This window comes from Neofelis nebulosa, chromosome 9 (assembly GCF_028018385.1).
Source record: "Neofelis nebulosa isolate mNeoNeb1 chromosome 9, mNeoNeb1.pri, whole genome shotgun sequence".
NCBI lineage: Eukaryota > Metazoa > Chordata > Mammalia > Carnivora > Felidae > Neofelis > Neofelis nebulosa.
In genome coordinates this window covers 91805496-91829334 of record NC_080790.1, presented here as the reverse complement: position 1 = coordinate 91829334, position 23839 = coordinate 91805496, and the positions used below count along the sequence as shown (strand labels likewise).

The 23839-nt window shown below is 43.0% G+C and overlaps 2 protein-coding genes and 1 long non-coding RNA gene across 3 annotated transcripts in view; 1 reads left to right on the top strand and 2 right to left on the bottom strand.

The window, feature by feature from the left end:
• ACSS1 (acyl-CoA synthetase short chain family member 1) overlaps window positions 1–199 on the bottom strand; it is a 61281-nt gene extending 61082 nt beyond the window's left edge. Inside the window, exon 1 of the mRNA XM_058684684.1 lies at window positions 19–199. Within this exon, the coding sequence (XP_058540667.1) occupies window positions 19–160 (142 nt within the window). The 5' untranslated portion in view covers window positions 161–199. The remainder of the gene's footprint in view (window positions 1–18) is intronic.
• Window positions 5–11084, top strand: LOC131485325 (uncharacterized). The gene is made up of 2 exons (XR_009248776.1): window positions 5–121; window positions 8357–11084. It is a non-coding gene; the product is annotated as an uncharacterized LOC131485325 (long non-coding RNA).
• Window positions 11085–16649: 5565 nt separating this feature from the next.
• VSX1 (visual system homeobox 1) lies at window positions 16650–22656 on the bottom strand. The gene is made up of 5 exons (XM_058684687.1): window positions 22033–22656; window positions 20172–20250; window positions 19606–19729; window positions 18373–18553; window positions 16650–16936 (listed from the first exon to the last, which is right to left on the bottom strand). Exons 1-5 carry the CDS (start codon window positions 22454–22456, stop codon window positions 16650–16652), a joined length of 1095 nt encoding a protein of 364 aa, XP_058540670.1. The 5' UTR covers window positions 22457–22656.
• Window positions 22657–23839: the final 1183 nt, after the last annotated feature.

Genomic DNA, 23839 nt, shown 5'->3' with positions numbered 1-23839 from the left:
AAAAAACAAAACAGCGACCTGTTTGCGTTGGGGGACGCAGGCTCCCAGGCAGTGGCTCCCGGAACCGTCTGCAATAGGAAGGAGCCAGCGCAGAATGTGACTGGTGGAGAGAAGCGCGCAGGTGGGTCCGAGGACCACCAAAGTTAGGTCGTTTCAGCATCTCATAGGTTGAAGTCAAAGTATTAATCCCTTTGTGTACCCTTGAGAGTGAGCCAGTCACCCTGCCAGGCTGGCCCATGCCCCACCCCCCAACACACACACAAGCGGCTCCCGTGGGCCAAGTGGGCTGGTTAGTGGTCCTTGGGCCAGGACGTTGGTCCGGAGTCTGATGTTCTTATCAGCCAGCTGCTGGCCTCAGCCCTCGCGGAGGTCACCTGCTAAGGGGAGGTGAGCAAGAGTGTAACAGGGAAGCAAATGGCCTACTAACCTTGGCTGATTTGGAAACATGAAGGTTTCTCCCATTGCTCCAGCGTCTGTGGCCTGGGTTCAAACGTTGACTTTTCAAGCTCTGTGACCCTGAGCAAGTTTCTTAACCTCTCTGCGCCTCATTTTCCTTTTCTTCAAAACAAGAGTAACATCTCTTTCCCCAGGGCCTCAGTCAAGACTAAATGCAGTAGTATCTGAAAAGTCTAGCCTGGAATGGGCACACAGGAAGCCCAGTGGTGGAGGCTGTGTTCTTGTTGCCAAGCTAAGAAGGAAATTCATAGAATCTTGTCTCAACCAGATACTTAAATATTTCAACACCCAAGGAGTAAACACATACTAAAGAAGACAAACAGAGGGGAAAGGGAATTTGGAAAACTGGTTGGTTGAGTTCTTTGGGTTTGGGAAAGATTACTTCCTGTTAGCTGTAAGGTCTGGAAAGGGAAATACGCTGTAGAAGAGGGTCTTTTGGAGGAGCTTCCACTGGAAGTCAACCCCAGGCCGTGTGTGTGTGTGTGTGTGTGTGTGTGTGTGTGTGTGTGTGTGTGTGTAATGCCTGTCTTCTGCCAGAGAATGAAGGATTTTAAGGCTGGTAAGCCAGTGACAACAGCTAGCACTAGACATGTGCCTTGCTCTATGCCAGATGCATCTTTTACTGAGCTTAAAAATTATCTAGGGCTATCAATTTCTGTTAATTACCAACCCCCTGGTGGAACAAATGAGGAAACTGAGCCCAAAGAAATAAACAGTGGAGGAGCAGCAGAACATCCAGCACCCCTGCTCCTTCCTTATTATCTGCTTCACCATTTGGCCTGGATCTTCATTTTAATAGAACATATAGAATTGTGAATGAAGATTATAACTGTGACAGGGGATCCCAAAGATGGCTAACAACATTTCATCCCCTGTAAGTGATGGTGTACACTCCAGCAAGATGAGGAGCCTGTCCCCCACCTCTTGAATGCAGGCTGGTGGACTGCTTTGATGCTGGAACACAGGGAGCACCCCTCTCTGATGGACCTAGGTCTAGGCCCTGTGAGACCCCAGCCACAGCCCCGTCTTTCTTGGAACCCAGCTGTGATGCTGTAAGGGAGCCCATATAGCCTTCCAGAGGAAGAGACCCCACAATGAGAACAATGAGGAAAGTACATAGAATTGACTCAACTTTAAAATAGGAGCACCTGGGTGGCTCAGTCGGTTAAGCAGCCGACTTCGGCTCAGGTCATGATCTCGCAGTCTGTGAGTTCGAGCCCCGCATTGGGCTCTGTGCTGACAGCTCAGAGCCTAGAGCCTGTTTCAGATTCTGTGTCTCCCTCTCTCTGACCCTCCCCAATTCATGCTCTGTTTCTCTCTGTCTCAAAAATAAATAAACGTTAAAAAAGATTTTAATAAGAGAAAGAAGTATATAGTTCTTGTTTCCTTCAGGTTGCATAAAGAAAAGTGATTATGTGTACATAAAATATTTCAGAATTCAGGTGGTACAGAATTGCACTTCCTGCAGCCCATTACCCAAGAGGTGACTTGGAGGACCTTCCTCTTGAGTGTCACAGCCCTTGGGGCCCCTGAGGCCAAGGCCATCCCTGCTGCCTCCAGGAAGCCTATCTCCCAGAACAAGGTGGAACCACTCTATCCATCTGCCCCTGCCATATCCACAAGACTGCTTCTGTGGAGCCTCAGTGGTGCTGAGAGAGAGCAGCAGGACATCCAGGAAGTGCTAGTCACATTTTCTTCCCAAGAGGCCCCTGGGCCAAGCCCTTACAGCTGAAAGATGTACATTGGCAGGTGCAGAAGTAGGGAGGCCTGAGAGATTTTCCATAGGAACCTGGGGCTTACTTTGTATCTACCCTGTGGGGTTAACCCAACATGCACAGCAACCACAGAGCAAGAGGTTTCATCACCAAAGAACAAAACAGAGGAAGTGAAAACCAGGACCACCTCCAGATGGTACTGGGTTGACAGCGAGTGTCCTCCTGGATCTGGGGGCTTCTGAAGGCAGTGCTGCATATACAGCAGCCAGACATTGTGGCGGGTGTGTTCTCTGTCAATTCTAGTAATATGCTAACTCAATTTCATCAACACCAAGCCCTGGAAGTTATCTAGCCCTACATGAGCATGAAAGGCTAGGGTGTCATTTATCCACAAACCCACAGAAACGATTTACACTCTTGGGTTCACCTCCATGAGACCCCCTCCCCCTCACACACAAAAGCCCACATAGTCAAAAGCATCGTCAGTAAAGACAATGGCATCTCTGTGTCTACTAGTCATTGATAGCTGGAAGAACCAATCTTCTAACTGCTAGGGTCCACAGGGCCAAGGGGAGAGAGCAAGGCTTCCTGCACCCATGTATACTCTCCTCAGTCTCAGAGCTGCCTCTCCTGCAGACACCCTTGCTGTGGCAATAGCACTGCCTGCTCTCACCCAATGGCAGGCTGACATTTTTAGTGGTGATCATACAGACACAATGAGGGTCCCTCCAAGCACCAAGTGGTAAGAACTTTGAGCCATTGGCAACCATCACCCATGGGTCAAACCCTTGCTTCCTCATTCAGCAGCCCTTGGGGAAGCTGAGTAGACAGACAGCGTTGGACAGGGTGCCAAGAGACTGGATTAGGCCTTCAGTCCTTCCCCCAGCCCACCATGTGGCAAGCCCCTTGATGTCTCTAGGCCTCAGGTTTCTTATCTACAAAATGAGCAAATGTAGCAAGTTCTAAATCCTTTAGCTCTAAAATTCCAAGCAGTGTATTCTTCCTCATGAGAAGATGCCAGATTTAATATCCAAAGGGTTTTTTTGTTCTGTTTCAATAAAATCATAGCTTCTGTTAGTATGGGAAACTTAATGATAGATTTAAAGACTGTTGCACTTCAGGTTTATGGATCTCATGCCCTATCCCCTCCCCATTCCTTATCTTTCTTTGGCTTCCAACTCAGTAGACTGCCCCCAGCCCAGCTCGATGGGCACTGTCCCCATCAGATCAGGACAGCCACTGTGTCTCACACTCCTTTAGGGCTGAGTGATGCAGTCAGGAGCACTGTTTGTAGTTTCCTTTAAAGTTGGCACAACTAGAATTGGCTTTATTCTGGACAGAAGTGCAATCAGAGTTTACGTCTAATGGCTTTCTGATCCAGCAGCTTCTAAGAATGGCAGCCAGTTCTGCCTGGGAAGGTTTTTATTTCAACTTGCATAAAACAAAAAATTGAGGGGGTGGACAGCTAGAGAAAGTGCTCTCAGCTCACTCTTAGAGTTTTCTTTGAATTCAAATGGTGACTAGTGGAGAGGTAACAGGAGGAGGAGGAGGTTTATTTATATTCCAGAGGGCAAAGCAGATGAGACAGCCAAGAGCAACACTGCTCAGAGAAGCCAACTCTTAAACCAGGACAGTCATCCTGAACAGTGTGTGGATTTCCCCGTGTGCCAGGAAGGCCCAGTGGCCATTTGTCCTCATGGTTCATCCTATGGGTTCGTCATCTGGCAGAAGTCTGTAGAGTCCACTCACTCCTAACGCCCACCCTGTCCCATTCATGGTTTCAGTCCAAAAGATATCTTTGCTCAGAAGCTTGTCTGGCAGTGATCACCCTTGATGCTTGGCTTCTCTGATGCAAGAGTCTATAAGAGAGGAAGGCAAACCAGGAAGAACTCTTTGGGCAGGTCTGAGGAGTTGGGCCCCTTTTCCTGCCCCAAGAGGGCAATGGCAGCTGAAACCGCCTTGCCATCTCTGTTGTGGCCTTGGGAATGTCTCCAGGGGCTCTCCAGCCTCTTAGCTCAATCAACCCAAGTGTGAGGGTTTACATACACGCACAGCTTTGAGACAAAGACTGTGGCAGGAAAGGGGTCAGCCAGCAAACATGTGCTGACTGCCTGGAATGGACACTGCTTTCTCTGGGGCCAATCCCTGTGGGTCCCAAAGAGAGATTAAACAGTGTCCCAACCCTGAAAGCACCCACTGAGTGTCCAGGAGGATGTGTATTGATTGCTATATTGATTGATTGGATGGAAAAATCAGTGATAGAAAATACAAAACTAGTATCAATCAAATTTCGGACAGCAAGGACTTTGAGAAAGTTCAAGCTGGCCAACACTGCCACCTGGTGATAGATTCTATGTTTAACTTTTTTTCATCATAAGTGTACTCTTTAATGCCTATCACCTATTTCACACAACCTTCAACCTCCCTCCCCCCTGGTAACCATCAGTTTGTTCTCTATAGTTAAGAGTCTGTTTCTTGGTTTGCTTCTCTCTCTCTTTTCCCTTTGATCATTTGTTTTGTTTCTTAAATTCCGCATATGAGTGAAACCATATGGTATTTGTCTTTCTGACTGACTGATGTTATTCACTTAGTATAATACTCTCTAGATCCATCTATGTTGTTGCAAATGGCAAGATTTCATTCTTTTTTATGGGGAGTCTACATGTAACTTTAAAGTTACTTCCTATCCTGACTGGGAAACCTAATGATTATAATTTACAGGACAGATCAACCAGAAGAACACAACACATTCCTTGAAATCATGTCATCATCAGAGAAAGTCCAGAAATATTTCCTGAATAATGACACCCCTTGAAATAGTCTTTGTCTCTTTAGTGAGTTCATGAACAAAGACTGACTATGTACAAAGCAGTGTGGCAGTCCTGAGCTCAAGGGACAGACACTCTGGTTAAAGAGATGAGACATCTGTTATATATGACCGGGGGAAGGGGGGGCGGTGGTGGTGGGGGATATCAAGGTGGTAGACAGGGTATATGAAATAACTGAAATAATTTATTTAAAATTCTGATAAAATAGGAAAAGATAGACTTCATGTGTTAGTCCATTTTAGCTGCTATAACAAGTACCACCAACTGGTTGACTTCAACACAAAAGTTAATTTCTCATTGTTCTGGAGACTGGGAAATCCAAGACAAGGTGCCGGCAGATTCAGTGTCTGGTGGGGAGAACCCTCTTCCTGGTTCATGGACAGCCATCATTTCACTGTGTCCTCACATGGTGGAAGGGGTGAGTGAGCTCTCTGGGGTCTCTTTCACAAGAGCACTAAACCTGATCAGGGGGGCTTCACCTTCATGACCTCAGCATCTCCTAAAGGCCCTGCTTCCTAATGCCATCACCCTGGGGGTAGGATCTCAACACATGAGTTTTGGGGGTACACAAACATTTGGTCCATAACAACTGGTTGAAAAGAAATCCTGAGGGAGGAGCCCTTTGAAGATAGGAGACAAATGGTGGAATTTTGGGAAGAAACTACAGCCCAAAACACACATAGAGTATGTTCTTAGAAATTAGAAACAATTCTAGAAAACTAAAAATAGGCAATGTAGTTACAAACCATTGGTGAAGGAAATGGAACAGAATTTGGTCAATCAAAAAATAAAAAGCAGAAATGGGTAAGATGGGAAAGGAACAAGCAAGAATGATAAATTAGAAAATATAAAACAAGATCAAGGGGTATATGTCCAAACATCATATCAGTAATAGCTATGAATTAATTAATCAAATTTCCCCCCACTAAATAGACATTGTATCACAGAGTCAAAAGGATAAAGAGTTTGGAAAAGAGGATGCAAGACATGGAGTGTGGAAGACACACACACAAACATACCCACCCACACACACACCCTTGGAGTTTTAGAGGAGAGAGTGAGAAGAGGCAATACTCAGTGACTTAAAAGCTTCAAATTTTATAGAATTAATGAAAGACAATACTCAACTTCTAAAGTGCACAAATTCTGAGCCAGTTAAACAAAATGAAATCAACACCTACACACATCATTGTAAAACTGTCAGAAATCAAAGACAAGACAAATAGCAGGTCATAAAAACAGAAAGAAAAGGGGAGTGCCTGGGTGGCTCAGTTGGTTAAACGTCCGACTTGAGCTCAGGTCATGATCTCACAGTTTGTTAGTTCAAGCCCCGTGTTGGGCTCTGTGCTAACAGCTCAGAGCCTGGAACCTGCTTCAGATTCTGTGTCTCCCTCTCTCTGTGCCCCTACCCCGCTTTCACTCGCTCTTTCTCAAAAAATAAATAAAACGTTTAAAAAACTTTTTTTAAACGTAAAAGAAAGGTGGATCACCTGCACAGGAATGATAATTAGGTTGACAGCTGGCAAAGGAGGAATATCTTTAAAGTATTACAGGATCCATGCTGACAATGTGAAACCAACTTGGGATTATTCTCTGTCTCCCTCTCTCTCTGCCCTTCCCCCACTCATGCTGTTTCTGTCTCTCTCAAAATAAATATTTTTTTAAAAAAAATAAAGTATTACAGGAAAATAATTGTCAACTATAGTGTAGTTAGTGAAATCATTTTTCAACAAAACAAAACAAAACAAAAACTAATAGAGTTCTCCACTCTATTCCTTTACTAATGAATTACTTCAGAAGGAAGAGAATTTAGCCCCAAATAAATATCTGAAATTCAAAAGGATAATCAAGGAAATCATTGCACTTGTGGGTAAATCAAAACAAACATTATCTATATGAAATTGTAACAATGTCTACATGGTGGAGTTAATGAATGAGATGGAAACAAAATCCTGAACAACAGGAGTGTTGAAGTTGATGGGAGTAGCATTCTATAATTCTTCCCATGGTTAGGAGAGTTTTAAACTTAAATAAATATGCCTGTTACAATTTCTAGATTAACCATAGATAGAAACAGAATCTATAACTTCTAATCTAGTAGCAGGGAAAATGGAGTAAGAAAGTCTGAGCAATCTGAGAAATGGAAAGAAAGAAACAAATTTAAAAGAAAAAAAAAGAAAAGGTGGAAAATGTTTTTAAATACACATAAAAATAAATTAGTGAAAATAAATTCAAAAAGGTCAATAATTATATTCTATGCATATGGAATAAATTCTCTCATTAAAAACAAAGATTGTTGGAATGGATAAAAAAATCCCAACTAGATACTTTTTCAAGAAATTTACCTCAATCTAAAATGTAAATATGTGGGAAAAAATAAAATGTAAATATATGGAAATATTGATAATGAAGCATGGAAAATATTTACCAAATGAATATGAATTAAATATCAGACAAAATGGACAGTAATTCAAAATAAGAGGGAAATTACATAGGATAAATAGTCATCAGTAATTCTTAACTTGTGTACACTTAAAAATACAACTCCAAGGGGCGCCTGGGTGGCTCAGTCGGTTGGGCGGCCAACTTCGGCTCAGGTCATGATCTCGCGGTCCGTGGGTTCGAGCCCCGCGTCGGGCTCTGTGCTGACAGCTCACAGCCTGGAGCCTGTTTCAGATTCTGTGTCTCCCTCTCTCTGACCCTCCCCCGTTCATGCTCTGTCTCTCTCTGTCTCAAAAATAAATAAACATTAAAAAAAATAAAAATAAATACAACTCCAAAAGCATTAAATAAAAATTGACAGAAATACAAGGAGAAACCAACAAATTAACCCTCATAATTTTCAGGTCATGTATACACAATCCCAAAACCATCTTATAAAAATTGGGACAGTGACTGGATTTAGATTTACAAAAATGGCTGTTTGATTGGATTCAAGCTTTGTTTACAAAATTGAATTCAGTAAAGGCAGTTTGTGTGTGCAGGTGGAATTTCAGATCATAAGAGTTCTTTCAGTTTCCACTACACTCTGTCGTGGTTAGGATGTTGTTCTACCACACCCGCCTGAGACCCTTGAGGGCTTGTGACAGGTGGTTTGGCTTGAGAAGACATCCAGGGAGAAAGAGGAGGGGTGATAGAGGAGTGCAAGACAGAACAAGAAAGAGGGAATGCCACAACAAGAGTCCCTTCTCCTGTCTGTCACTCCTGTGGACCATGAGAGATGGATCCACCAAGGCTTTCAAGGTGCTTTGTAGAATGCAGGGTAGAGTTGTCCATCACAGAGGTGGAAAGGAGAGCATTCATCCACAAGGATTCCACCACCTGCTTGTCATGAGTTATGACTTTTTGCACTTCCAGGTCTCACAGGTGGAAGTACCAGGTGGACTCCCAGAAGGATCCATGCTTCAGTGTTCCAGAATCTCAGGCAGAAAGCAGGAGACATTCAATGCAAAGCCAGTGGATACAGCCAAAGTTAAGAGATGTTCGAGAAGATGTAATGTGGGGCACAAGAGTATCTCAATCAGAAATTTCTTGAAGGACTCTTCACTGTATTGCTTGGTAAAAGAAATGGATTTCTGTCCCCCCCCCCACACACACACACACATGAACACATACTTCTTTGCAATATTGGACTTACACTGGTTATTTTTATGGAATTCCAGCCTGGCCATGGGCTCCCTACACATGAAATTTAAAGAGATCCCAGAATATCCCCTACCTCCCATCCTCGGCTGCATCCCCATTCCCTTCGCTCAGGATTTAATGCAATTTCAGTCATTGTACAAAACTGACAGTGTGTTGAAGAGAGAAAGAGAAAAGAGATAGTGCAGGTGGCCTTGGGTGGAAGGGAGTGAAAGAGAAACCCTAAGGCTGTGAAGCTGAACCACCAAGGTGGCTAATGAGTTAGAAAGATGAAGGTAGAAAAACATAGAAAGCGCTTCACATAAAAATGTTCAAGCTGTGAATTTAGATGGATGTTAAGCTACAAGCAAGGCAAAAGCATATCAGTGTGCTTGCCAACAGGTGGCACCAGTGGGTAAACTTGTGATGCTTATGTGAGTTTTGGGTTTGGGGGTTTTTGCTTGCCTTCCTTCTTTCTCTCCTTCCTTCTTTCCTTCCTTCCTTCCTTCCTTCCTTCCTTCCTTCCTTCCTTCCTTCCTCCCTTCCTTCCTTACTTCCCTATCTCCTTTCCTTCCTTTCCTTTTTCACTCCCTCCTTTCTTTCCTTCCTTTTTTCATTCCCTCCTTTGCTCCTTCTTTCCCGCTTTCTTTCTTTCTTTCTTTCTTTCTTTCTTTCTTTCTTTTTCTCTTTCTTTTTCTCTTTCTCTCTTTTTCTCTTTATTTCTTTTATAGAAGAAAGAGAGAAAATAACCAGCCTTGGGTGAACTTTTAACGAAAGGAGGTATCCAAAAAAGTGAGAATAGTGCCATGGGTATCTATAGTTCCTTCCTGACAGATAAGTGCTGTAGAAGTACTTGAGAGGATGAGCAAAGCCCTTTAATATGGAGAGGTGTTTCCAAAAGAACAGATTCCTGCATCTGTATGTTGGACCGAGATGTCACAAATAAGATTTTACTCTCATCAGCCAGGTACCAGATGTGGGAAAGAATACAACCACCTGGGAAATTTTTGCATTTCTAGGAGGCCTGCAAGTGGGGAGTCTGGAAAGGGGATCATAAGTGATGACAAAGGGAAATCGGCATGTTTATTTAGGCAGAACAAAACTTCATGAGAAGTTTCCCAGAGGAGCAAAATTCAACAGCAGTAGAGGGTGTAGCTAAAGGTGATCATGAACCAAAACAAAGTTTGAAGCAGCTTGCTTGCTATCTGATAAAATCCTATAAATAGGGGCCTAGATGAACTGAAGTTAAAATTGTGAGAGTATTTCACAACAGTTCTTGGAGAGGCAGATCTTAGAACTGCTAGGGAAATCACTACACCCATTACAAACCCATGGTCCCATTCCCAGAATTCTTAAAAACTTTTCAGCCCTTACTCAGCATCCAAAGTGAGGCCAAAGAATCTCAAAAGCAATATCTGAACCAATGACCCAGAGTTCATGAGCTGCCATTATATGCCCAGCATGAGCTCAGCAATATGGAAAGGGAGAGCAGAAAGTCTAGGTCTCTCAACTTTCAAAGCACTTATGATTTGAATTTCTAGGACACCACCTCCAAGAGTTGCGAAATGTCTAAGTAGATGGAAAGTGATTTACTCTCCTCAACAGAAAAGATTCTTCCTTAGATCATGTATTGCCTTGTCCACCTCTTTAACCTCCTCAAAGGATTTGAAAAACAACTACCATGCCCATCTATCTCCAAAATATGTGCCCTCCAATATAAGTTTCCCTTAGTTTGAAAAAATTGTTGGGGTGCTTGGCTGGCTCAGTCAGTAGGGTGTGCAACTCTTGATCTCAGGGCTGTGAGTTCAAGCGCCATGTTGAGTGTAGAGATTACTTAAAAATACAGTCTTAAAAAAAGTTATCAAATAGTTATATGTTAAGAGCTCAAATAATGCAAGTGGATGTATAGCAGGTAACAGGAGCCCCTGCTCTCCTATCTCCCACCTGCAGCCTTTCTACTCAGCCACCTTTCTAATCCTGTCAGCTGTTCACATCAGGGATAGTCCCACCAAACCTGAAATCTACTCATGAAGATACATTAAACATACCCAAACTGAAGGGGCATCTTATAATTGATCCATGTGCTTAAAAAATATCAATGTCATGAAAGACAACGAAAGGCTGAGGAATGTTCCAGATTGAAGGGACATGACAACTAAATGTAATACATGATTCTCAACTGGATTCTGTATGGAAAAAGGAAATTGTGGTAACATTATGGACATTATGGAACCAATGGACATTATGGAACCAATTGGCAAAATTGAAATGTGACTGTGGGGTTAGATAAGAGGCTTGCATCCACATTTAGAAATCTGTATTTTTTTTCAGATTTAGAATATTGTAATCATACAGAGTTGTATTAAATAAAATGTCATGTTCAGATTAGAATACTGTATTTAATTCAGTATTAGGTATGTATCTAATTGATACTGTATTGTATCAGATAAAAATGTAAGATTCAGATTGAGAAATACTGTATTCTGTTCAATTCTAGAGTATTGTGTTCATATTCAAAATATTGATTCAGATTTTCTGAAGTTTATAACTACTCAGGTTATATAAAAGAATGTCCTGGGGCACCTGGGTGGCTCAGCTGGTTAAGCATCTGACTTTGGCTCAGGTCATAATCTTGCGGTTTGTGAGTTTGAGCCCAACGTTGGGCTCTGTGCTGACAGCTAGGAGTCTGGAGCCTGCTTCAGATTCTGTGTCTTCTTCTCTCTCTGCCCCTCCCCCACCTGTGCTATGTCTGTCTCTATCAAAAATAAGTAAAAAACATTAAAAAAAAAGTCCTTATTCTTAGGAAATACACACAGTGTTAAGAGATAAAGAGGCACAGCAACAATGGAAAAGAGAATGGAAGTTGTTTTAAAAATTAAAAATAAAACTACCATATGATCCAGCAATCCCACTTCTGGGGATAGATCCAAAGGAGATGAAATCAGTAACTTGAAGAGGTAACTTCACCCTCATGTTCATAGCAGTATTATTTATAATAGCTGACACATGGAAACAACCTAAGTGTCCACTGACAGATGAACAGATAAAGAAAGTGACATATGGGGTACCTGGTGGCTCAGTCTGTTAAGCACCGACTTCAGCTCAGGTCATGATATAGCGGTTTATGAGTTCAAGCCCTGCGTCGGGCTCTATGCTGACAGTACAGCCTGCTTCAGATTCTGTATCTCTCTCTCTGCCCCTCCCCTGCTCATGCTCTGTTTCTCTCTCTCAAAAATAAAATAAAAACATTTTAAAAAAATTTTAAAGAAAGTGATATATATATAATATATAATATTATAATATATAATAACAATAATGGATTATTATTCAGCCACAAAAAAGAAGGAAATCCTTCCTTTTGCAACAACATGGATGGACCTGGCAGGGGTGGTTATGCTAAGTGAAATAAGTCAGACAGATTTTTGAGGGATGTGACTTGATTGTTGGTTCACCTATGAACTGGACCCTGGCAATCTGGTTCCTCACCCCCTCCCCTGTTCTTAGAATATGTATTCTACTTGCTTTTCCCCACCCCAGAGGTTTCCCCAAGGACACAACCTTGAGAAAGTGAATGTGGTCCTGAGACCATCTGGGCAGTATATATGACTAAACCCAGTAAAGGCCTCTGTAAAAACTTTTAAATCTGGCAGGTGGGTGCAGAAATCTATTTGTCTTGCTGCCACCCAAGACAAGTCTCATACGTGAGTTTTCTTTGTTTATTAGAATGCCCACCTACCAACCTTGAGTGGCCGCCTCTTTATTTCTCTCTGCCTTCTGTGTACAGTTGCAGGTTTCAGATTTTACCTAGGATGCTCCCAAGGGGCTTACAAACCAACACAGAGAAAGACAAATACTATATCATCTCATTTATATGTAGAATCTGAAAAAACCAAACCCATAGAAACAGAGAGTAGAATGGTGACTTCCAGGGCAGAGGAGTGAAGGAAATAGATAGATATGGTCAAAAGGTACAAACTTTCAGTTATAGGATAAATAAATTTGGGAGATCTAAGGTACGGCATGGTGACTATATTTATCAGTACTGTATTGCATACTTGAAAGTAGCTATGGGAGTAGTGTTTTAATGTTCTCACCATAACAACAACAAATGATAATTCTGTGAGGTGAAGCATGTGTTAACTAACCTATTTTAGCAAACATTTTGCAATATATACATGTATCAAATCATTATATTGTACATCTTACATTTACAAAATGGCCTATGTCAATAATACCTCAATAAAGCCATAAAAAAATAAAGGGGCAGATTTTGTATGCAACTTCCTCTCAAATGGTTCAGATATGTATGTATGTATATACATAGTGTGTGGATAGTTTATTGTATTTATACTACTAAACCAAAGGAAACAATATTGATTTCTATCTCTTGTTCTTCTGTCATTTCTGAAAATATCTCCTGAAATCATGAATGTTTCTCATGCACTGATATGCTGCCTCCTGATACCCTCAGCCAGCTGGGAGTATGACTCTGGGAGTGTGACATATTAGGAATCTTTCCAAATTGGCCTTGCTAAAATTGTAATTTTTAAAAATCTGCTTTGGGGCTTTTATAGCCACATTTCAGCCAGAAAACAATTTTGAAAGCTGGAAATTATTCAGTCCTGCTGTCAGTCTGTGGTCAGGCTTCAATTTGACCTGCTGCATGATTTTAGTAAGGATTTTAAAACACTTGTATAATATGCCTGCTTGTTTCCTCATTATCAAATTGGCACTTTCGAGAACCAGACAGGAGACATGGCCAAAGTGCAGATTTCTCATCAAAAAAAGTTTTCACACTGTGTTTTTAAAAAGTTTTGTTTTTGTTTTTTAATTTGAGAGACAAAGAGCATGAGAAAGGGGGTAAGGGGCAGAGGGAGAGAGAATCTCAAGGTGGCTCCACACCCAAGCCATGTGGGTGGGGGTGGAGTGGGGGGTGGAAGAGGGCCCATCACAGGTCTCATTCCCAAGACCCTGGGATCATCACCTGAGCCTAAATCAAGAGTCAGATGATTAACTGACTAAGCCACCCAGGCACCCCTAAAAGAGTTCTTGTCCAGTGTGAACTTAGCTTTAAATTGAAAAAGAGGTATTACTATTTTAATAATATTAATATTAACAACAAATTTATTTTATTTTTACATACCAACTTTACAGAACTTAGAAAACATGAAAAAAGGCCAAAAGTCTGTCCTACTTTGTTCCTGGAGCTCTTCCTAAATGTTATTTACACAAAGCATTCCAACAGGTTACTACTACTCCATCCTGTACTTAGTTGTTACCATGTTGTTAAATAATGGTGGCAAGTATTCTCATTTGAGTCTTGATATTAATAGGAATGCCATTAATAGTCATAATGATAGCTAATATTTATTTTGCTTTCTCTGCATGCCAGAAACCAAGCTAAGTACATTACTCATGTTCTCTCATCTAATCTTCCAGGAAAATGAGTGTTCTATTATTATCCCCATTTTATGACTGAAAAAAGTGAGAGATCAAAAAGGTTATGTAATGCATCCACAGTTACAAAGTGAGAAGGTAAAAGAGCTACCTCAAAGACTGTGTTTTTATATATATGTATATGTGCATTATAAAATATTGAGATGCTGTTTTTGAAATAAGCATCCTTCTATTCCTATCTTTAAGGTTTTTTTTTTTTTTAAAGAAATAGGTATTTGTTGAATGAATCTGTTAAGATAGCTTTTTGTTTATCTGGGTTGTTAATAAAATGTTTAAATAATTTTCTTTCACAATATTAAATTCTCTTTGGATTCCTGGGGTAGACCTTCTGTCGTCCAAGATTGTTTCCAGCATACTATTAAATTCCAGACACTGACACTTTATTTAGGAATTTCACATTCCCATTAGTGGTGCTAACTAGAGAGTTTTGAGGAGAGCTACACTATCTTCGTTGGGTTTTGGAATCCAGGTTATGTTAGGGCTAGAAACCCTTTCACCTCTTTCTATGCTCAGCAGCAACTTATATACCATGAAAATGATCTCTTCCTTCAAAAATGTCAAGAATTCACACATAACCCCATCTAGATCTAGAGCCACTTTATAGTACAATTGACTTTCTTGGTTAGTGATTTTCCAAATCCCATGCTTATTCTAGAGTTAATGTTAGTAATACGTATTTTTCCAGAAAATGTGCCCATTTGTGGGGGAGTTTTAAAACATATCAGTATACTTGCCAGTCGTGAATAGTATTTTCTTATGTATTTAAAATTGTCTACATTACTCATTCTGGTTCCTTTCTCTTTTGCCTCTTCCTGTTTGTTCTTTCTTTATAATATTTCATAGAAATTTGTCCACTATTTGTATATTTTTATGTAAAACTAATTGTTTCTTTATTTCATTCTGCTTTACATATTTGTTTACTTCTACTTATATCTTTCTTTCCATTTATTTAGAGTTAGTTTTTAATCACCAATATTTAATTAATGTGAAATATGAAACAATATGCCCGATTGTTACCATTTTTAGAGGTTGCGCAATATTTTATTCTATGAGTGTGATGTGTATTAGTTAAACAGGTTACTAGCTCAAATTCAACCCTGGATAAACTAAGGATGAGAGATGGAAGCAAGAATCTTATGACCAGCTGGAAGGCAGAAGATGGTCCAGAGCAAGTATGGCCACTTGGCTTAGAGCCTGGCATGCTGCCTCTAGACAGGAAAGATAGAACATAACTTCTAGAGTTCTTCACCAACACCTGCTCTTTCGCTGTGCAGTGTCAGGATTCAGCAATAATTTCTATGAGCCAGAATGAATAAAAGAAGGTAGTGCTCATGGTTTTCTGCTTCTGCAGTAAGGATAGGTGATATTTAATTCTCACAGAGTATGGAATTAACAAGGATGAGAAAAATAGGCCAAAGGAAGGGATCCTTTGTGTTCTCATGGAGAGATGAGAGAAGCAGGCCCAGCCTGACTGCACTGATTTCCAGAGGAAACCTCTCAAGCTCCCCACTTTCCTTCCCCATTCTGCCTTCTTCATGAAGCTTCACATTTCCCCCTCAAACCTAAGTCTCTCTGAACTTGAACTCTAAAAGGTGAATTAGACCCAGCCACCACCCTATGGGAGTTTACAAAGCTACACATGACACGTGCTGCAGCCTGAAAAATGAAATCCTTCAATCCTTCAATCCTGAGATTGAAAAGGGCCGATAGGAATGGGGGGTGGGGGGAGAGCTTCATTAGGGGATCAGTGATCTTGGAGATGTACATATGTGTAACAGAAATAGTGCCTTGAGAAGCAAACACACCACACAATGTTTATTCTTAAATAATAAATAAATTGCAAAGGAAATACAGGAAACAAAACATTCATGAAATCCAATTTGCTAAAGTGCTTTCAAACATAAATTTTAAAAGACCAAGAAGCTTTGTCTGACCTTAAAACACTGTTTATAGATATTAAACACAGTCCCATGCTATTTCAGAAGGGAAGGGAAAGTATGGGTTGCTTTCTTGTTTATGAGTTCTGATATGCACAGCCTATCAAATGACACTCAGGATAATACAAAGTATTGCTTAATGAGAAAATTGAAATGTCCAAAGCCAAGTTCAAGGTAAAGATATTATAATTCATTCATATGTCTGTATGGGGTCTTTGCTATTTATAAAGACATCTGATTCTCTGGAGATTAAATAAATTTATATTTTCAAATTCAGACGGAGGACATCAGACCACCTATTAATTTACACAGTATATTGAACCAAATCTCAAATGAGGCCCAGCAGTGAATACACTTTTTGAACTTTAAATCCTCCCTTCTCAAGTTCTACAAAAAAAAAAGTAAAATTTTACATAAAATTAACTGCCTTTAAGGAATGGTTTCCATTCTAGGGTGAAATGGGCTTTCCCTAAGGTATCCATTTGTCTTCTTAAAGCAAGTGGCATTACATTTTATCCTGACACTGGAAGAAGAAAATCCAGCTGAGAGTCCTTGTCTTAGACAACTGTTATCTTGTGGAAAATGCCATAAGGGATGAACTTGCCAGCCTTTGAGGGTAGGGCCTGTGGGCCTCATCAGGCTCCCACCTTCCCTGGCTGGAGCCCCTCCAGCCCTGAGGAGTCTGAGCATCCTCTAGCATTGGTGCCCTGGTGTACTTTCTTGGTCTCCTGCCGGGCAGAGCTGGAGAGATCAATGGCCATATCTTCCAAGCCATTCTCAGGGCTGGCTTCATCTGAGCTTCTCTGGGATCCTGTCTGCCTTGGGCTAGAACCTTCCTGGAGTTGGTCCGAGTCCCAGAGTCCTGTCAGCTTTTCTTCACTTCCTGGTTTCCTTATCATCCCTGTGGATTTTTTATGCATCCCTTGCAAAAAAGAAGAGAAAAAATAAAAATAGGTATCTCCAAATTCAGCAATTTTGTAAATTCTTCCTTGTCTAGCTTCTCTAAATCCCATTAGAAATGTCCTCATCATAAGGGCACCTGGGTGGCTCAGTTGGTTAAGCATCCAACTTCTGCTCAGGTCATGATCTCACAGTTTGTGGGTTGGAGCCCTATGTGGGGGTCTGTGCTGACAGCTCAGAGCCTGGAGCTTGCTTCGGATTCTGTGTGTCCCCCTCTCTCTGCCCCTCCCATGCTGATGCTCTGTCTCTCTCTGTCTCCCAATAATAATTAAACGTTTAAAAAAATGCCTTCATCAGCATCTGTCTCCAGGGCCTCTAGGACCTCTGGTTCTAGGGGAACCAGCTAGGTATCTACCCCCATTAAGGGTTAAATCTAATATCTGTCTGTGGGGTGCACCCAACAAAGGTGCCTTATTTGGATATCACAGTAATTGCTCAAATTTAATTGTTGCCAATATTTTAAAATCAGGAGATTTTACATCAAAAGCCAGATTTCCAGCTTCTCTGGAAGTAAGAGTGTCTGGCAGCACTTTCTTACAAGGCCACAGATATGCAGATGCCAGTGAGCATCACTGCCCCACATCTGACCTGCTTGTGGAAGTTCAGAAGGGTGAACTTGGTTCCCTGACCCGAATTCTGTCTCTTCAGTCTTTGAGGGCAAAGTCAGGACCATATTTACTATTGGTATCTCTAGTCTCAGCATAGTGTCTGGGGGTAGGGGCTAAAAAAAAAAAAATGTTTGCTAAACAAAAAACCTCCTCCCCCTACCAGCCTAGAATTCCTCATACATATACCTAACTCTAATCTCCCACCCTGCCCTAGGTGCTATCTTGTGACTCATTCCTCTAAGGTGTGATCTCTGCCCATTGGTCTCTGGTAACAACAGAAAACACCAGAATGCCTAGCCTCAAAACTTGGACCTTACCAGTGTAGGCTGTTCTAGCACCAAAAGTCTAAGAGACAGAAAAGCAGGTTGTTAGTGGCAGACTGCCAGGACCCAGACCCAGACCTTCTGGCTCTGATTTGTAGGGCGTTAATCACCTGCAGGTTTCACTGCTTAGCACTGCCCTCATTACTATTACCACGAGCTCTAAGTTGTATGATTTCCAAAAATTCTAACATTTTGGAATGTATTTCACATATTACATCATTCCACTCTTAAAACCAAGGCTTAATGTGACCTTTCCACACACTGTGTACACAGTTCCAATGCAAAATAAATCAATTGACCACAGTTCAAGCCTTTGAATTAATTAAAAATTGGATGTGATATTCTGGGCCCAAATCTGAGTAAATTTACATTGATTGGCTTTGCAAATGGCTGCCTTTTGTGGGAACCCCACTCCCTCCCCCAGTATCTCTGGGCCTCTTGCTAGCTGCAGGGCCCTTCTTCCTTACCCAGAAGCCATGGTGCACAGGAACCAACCAGGCCACCCTCGGTGGAGTTGAGGACAGAGTCTGGCAGCGGGATGCAATGTCTCACCATGGCCCCATAGAGACCATACTCCGCCATCACGCTGCTACCACCCCAGCGCTTCTCCCGCTTCCGCCACTTGGCCCTCCGGTTTTGAAACCAGACCTAATATGAGGCAGGACAGGAAGCAGAAGAGCATACAGGAGGAGACACAGTAAAGAGGATGCTTCTAGGTGCCCCTGAGCAGGGAGTTCTAAAAGGGCCAACCATCCACTCAAGTCCCAGACCTTTGAGGAGCTGTAGCTACTGCTCACTCAGAACTCAAAAGGACTCATCATTGTGGGGCTAATGTGCAGTTTCCACTGAGGCTTTCCAGAAAATGAGAAACAACAAAAATAAAATCAAAGTGTTCTTTCACAGATTGTGTAAAGAAGTAGACTATTATGTTTCCTGATTTTTTTCATTGATTAGAAAGAGTTCACGCTGGCAATGGTCCTTTCTAACCCCCAGGTTTTGGGTTGTTGTTGATAATTCTCCTGGAAAATATTATCTTAATAAAGGAATAATATGGAATATTGTTTAGCTGTTAAAAAAAAAGAGTGAGTTAGTGGCAAATCTTCTTTCCTAGAGAAATGTTCAAGGTGCATTGTCAAACAAAAGACTAAGAAGTATAACTCAATACCTTACACACAAAATCCTGTGTGTGTAAGTATAGCTATAGATGATAGAGATAGAGATAGAGATAGAGATAGAGATAGAGAGATAGAGATATATAAACATATTCACAGCCAGATATAAACACAGAGATGGTGTGAAGGAAGATTACAGCAGGATATTTACATTGTTTTCTCTCAAGGAGTGATAGTCAAAGATTAGACAGATAGATAGATAGATAGATAGATAGATAGATAATAGATAGAGTTATAGATATATATAGCTATATATGTAGTTTTTAGTTGCAGCACACATTATTGTGTAATTTTAAAGAATTAATAAATAAAAGGAAAAAAAGACATGCAGATTACAGGAAATATCTTCTTGGAATAAAAATACAGGAAGTCTCTAGCATTGTGGTACCTGCAGCCAGTGAGCCTTAGTTTGTGTGTCAATGGGAATGTGTTAGGTTGTCTAGAGGAGGCTGTGGGTTGACCCACTGTGTGTGAGAAAAACATGTTCTCTGTGATGTCTCTGGGAAAGAGAAAAGGGACCCTAGACACCTGTATTCTGTCTTCAGGGAGCTCAGTTTTCACAGCCAGCATTTCCCGGGCATACACATCAGGGTAGTGGGCCTCGCTGAATGCCTTCTCCAGCTCTTCCAGTTGGTGGGCGGTGAAAACAGTCCTGTAGGGAAGCCCAAAGCACATATGTGGGCACATGTCTGCAGGAGGCTACCAGGCTTCCCAGACTTAGAAGACCCCATGCCTGCCTTTCCACACCCTAAAAGCCCTCCTCATGATAATTGGACATATCACCTCTGAATGATTAGCCTCTGGAAAGTCCAGAAGTTTCGTTCAAAAACAACAACAAAGCTCTTTGACATTTTTTTTCTCCTCAATGAATTCTATCAACTCATTCTAAGAATATCTATTTTAAAGGTCCACAAATTTGTCTTTAAAATGCCACAAAGATTGTCCTGTAGCCTCCTATGAATAGCAGAATTATGTTCCCAAATGCCTACTATGTGCCAACCAGGAGGTCACTGGGCCTGCCATAATGCAGCATCATATATTCTCAGATACTGTGTCCTGAGGAAGTAGCCAGGGAGGACTGCCTGGCTGTATACCTGTGTCGCCGCTTCTTTCTCTTGCCAAGGGTGGGGGACACCTTCAGGTCACTCCTATCTTCAGATGGGCTGTCCTCATCTGTTAGCACCGGAGAAAAGAGAGGACTTTAAAGGTGAGCATATTATCTTTTATAAGAAAGAAAGAAAGAAAGAAAGAAAGAAAGAAAGAAAGAAAGAAAGAAAGAAAGAGGGAGGGAGGGAGGGAAGGAGGAGGAAGGAAGGAAGGAAGGAAGGAAGGAAGGAAGGAAGGAAGGAAGGAAGGAAGGAAGGAAAGAAAACTTTTTAAAGGTGAGCACATTTTTCACTTTCTTCTCTGGATTTTAATATGAGGATTGAAGTTATTATTCTGCTGGGGAATGTGAGTATTTAACAATATTCGCTAGCATTTTTAGCACTCACTATATTCCAGTCACTGTGCTTAGCATTGTCCATGCATTATCTTCATAAAAGTTATTCTTCATAAAAGAACTCCAAGATAGCTACTAGTATTATTCTATTTTTACAGATGAGGAAACTGAAGTGCAGAGAGATTAAGTAACTTGCCCAAGATCACACAGGTAGTACATGATGAAGTTGGGAGTCAAACCCCAGACTGCGTGAAGCTACTTGGCCATTAATGACACTCTCTATTCCCACTTAGCTCCCAAATTCATCCACTTCTTTCTGCCTCCAAGTCCTCATCTTAACCAATAAACCAACATTTCTCTAAGTGGGGCGGCTAAGGTTTGACATCAAAACCCTTGTCAGACGTGCACTCCCTGCCCTCCTGTACCAATTCCAAATCTCTGGAAGCAGATCCAGGAAACTCACTCTTGACAAGATCTAGTGGTATTTTGCCTTTCATTTTCTCACAGAAAGAATTCATCCTATGAAGGTGGTTTTTGAATTTTTAATGAAACCACTAATAGAAGGCGTCATTTTATCTTACACAGAGACTCGTGAAGTGTTGTTTTTTTTTTAAACTGAGTGAAAGCTTGCTTGTCTGCTAAATTGGCATGCTTACTTTTATTATATTATTACTTTTAGTTTCAGTGGAGAGACTCAACGTACTTTTTTGCCTTATCTGCCTACTAGACGCTTAGCTCTAGGTTTTACTACATAGTTTCTCTCAGTCTGCGTTTTCTTGTATAATTCTCCATTTTATTTCCCCCACACCCCAAACCTCTCAATTTCTTGGCCTTTGCTCTTTATAGACATTCATTGCCTTCTCTTTCCCCTTAATGCACCTCAACTTCTTTGAGGAAATAGCTGGGCTTGGAACAAAATGTTGAGCATAGCTGCAATGAAATTGGCAAGGTTGCTTCCTTTCTCACGTGTGCGGGAGGACGGAAGGCAACGCAAGGAAAAAAGTGCGGTACCTAGGCTCTTATTTCAGCACCCCGGGAGGCGGACAGTTCCAGGCCTCCAGGCCCTGCGCTCTTCACTCTTTGAATCCAGCAAACCTTTGAGCCCCCGCGGGGTAGTGGGTTCTGTGCTGGTGATGAACAAGCACGCCCTGGCCTCCCCGACCTATGCCGTTCGCAGAGACCGAGGCTCAGGCGGGGGGCTAGGGAAAAACCCTCAGAGACCGCTGCTTAGTCGCCAAGACCCCCGGGGTAGGTCCGGAACGGAGTGGTGGCAGTATCTGCTGTGCTGCGGGACCAGGTCCCGGACAAGAGGCAGGGACTTAGGGAAAGACAAGGGGCAGGGAGAGAGGCTGCTAGAATACGCCTCCCCCGACGGGGCCGCGCTCAGGGGTCCCGAGTTCCCTTAGATCCGGGATGCTGGGAGTAGGGGCTCAATGAGACGATGGTGAGTTACCCCTGTACGGCCCCAAGCCTGAGGAAACAGGGGCAAGACCCCGATGCGTTGGCCTGATTACCGGACGTCGAGACGCTCTCGCTGCTCTTCTGGCTGCCGAGAGGGGGCGGCGGGCGACCAGGGGCTTGCGGGGCAGCGGGTTCAGGCGCCCCGGGTGGCAGGAACGGCACGTCTGCCATGAGCAGGCAAGGCGCCCGAGGGGCCGCGGGGGGCTGTGCGCCGAAGCCGCATAGAAGGCCGAGCCCCAATGGGAGGGCCCCGCGCGCCATGCAGGAGCCCGCGAGACCCGAACCCGTACAGGGTGCGGCCACGGAGGACTCGCAGCCAGATCCTGGCCCGGGGCCGGCAGGCGCGGGCACCTCAGCTTCCAGGCCCAGAAGATCCGTGATGGCGAACCCGCGGGGGCGCAAGCCGCTGGGGGAGCTGCCTGGCACCAGCACCCTGCTCCTGGAGCGCCCGTCGCAAAGTGCGTCCCGGCATGTCATGGCTTCTCAGTCGGTGAGGCTTGACTTTTCTCTAGGTCACGTTTGCGGAGAGGGCACAGCTCGGAGGATGCTTTATACTCCCTGACAGCCTGTCGGGCGCGGAAGGCCAGGAGGGCTCCAATCAGTGGGGCGCGGACGCGTCATCGCCCAGGACCCTGCGAGATGGGGACGCCACCAGTTTCCCTCCCCTCGGTCGCCGCCCTCCCAGCTGCAGTCCCCTCAATTACCTCCTTCTCTCTCCTCTCCAGCTGTCCCCCTGCCCAGTCCCCACCCGACAGCCCCCTCCCCCGTTCTCCGTGAAAGGAAAGTAGGGAGGGCACGACCCTGCTATCTGCTGGTTCCTCTAAAAAGCTGCAGTTTCCAGGCCCCGGAGTGGTCTTCCTTTCCTTCCAGATTCTCTAAGTGGAGGTCCCCCTCACAGCTACCTGGAAGGCTCCCTCCCAAGACACAGTTGCTCATTAAGACCTAGGGCCTCATTCCTAGCCACACTACCACCAGTATGACACTCACCAGCCCTCCAACTCCACCGCCAGAGCCAAGACCTTCCACGAAAATCTCTGAAGGGAGAGGAGTGGAAAACGTTTATTTAATCCACGCCCACTGCACCTCCAGCCAAATTCACCCCCAGAGCCCTAATGGCTGAGCTGCAGCGGGCCGCAAAACTCACAAGAGCTGAGAGAAGGGGGAGTAGGGAGAAACAGATATAGAGTGGACTAAGGAACGGTGCCGGTTTAGCAAACAAAAATACTGCAGATCCAGTGAAATTTGAATTTCAGATATACAATGAACTTTTTTTTTTTTTAGTATGAGTATGTATCAGTATTTTATCTGACAGTTCTAAATTGGGTGTGTGGGGGGGGCGTAAGTTGGAACATAGGACCTGTCTACTGGGACACACCCCTCTTCACGGAGGCAAACAAATTACTGTCAGATTTTACAATTATTCAAAGAAAGATTTTTCTGTGAAACTCCCTGGTTTGTTGAAGTTGGCGCCAAAGCACGTGAGTAAATCACTCCTGGCTCACAAGTGAAATTTGTGAAAATTTGAGTCTACTCAACCTGAATCGCTCGAAACCCTGAGCCCACCCTTCCCAAACATAGAACCATGGACACAGAATCTCCTCAGTCCCACCTCCTAAGGGCCCAGCGGTCTGAGGTCGCCCAGCGAGCAGGCGGCAACTCTCTGAGACCACCCGTACGCGACGTTGTCTCCCTGAGCGCGCCAGAGAGGACCCCGAGTCAGGGAAAGTGGGTTTCCCGCTCCCTGCGCCTTCGAGTGGGGCCACTGTTAAACATGCAGATTAAACGAGGGGTTTCAGATAAAGATAATTACAAGAGGCTGCGCATTAGCTTTCCATTATTAAAGGAAGACCCAAATCTCCC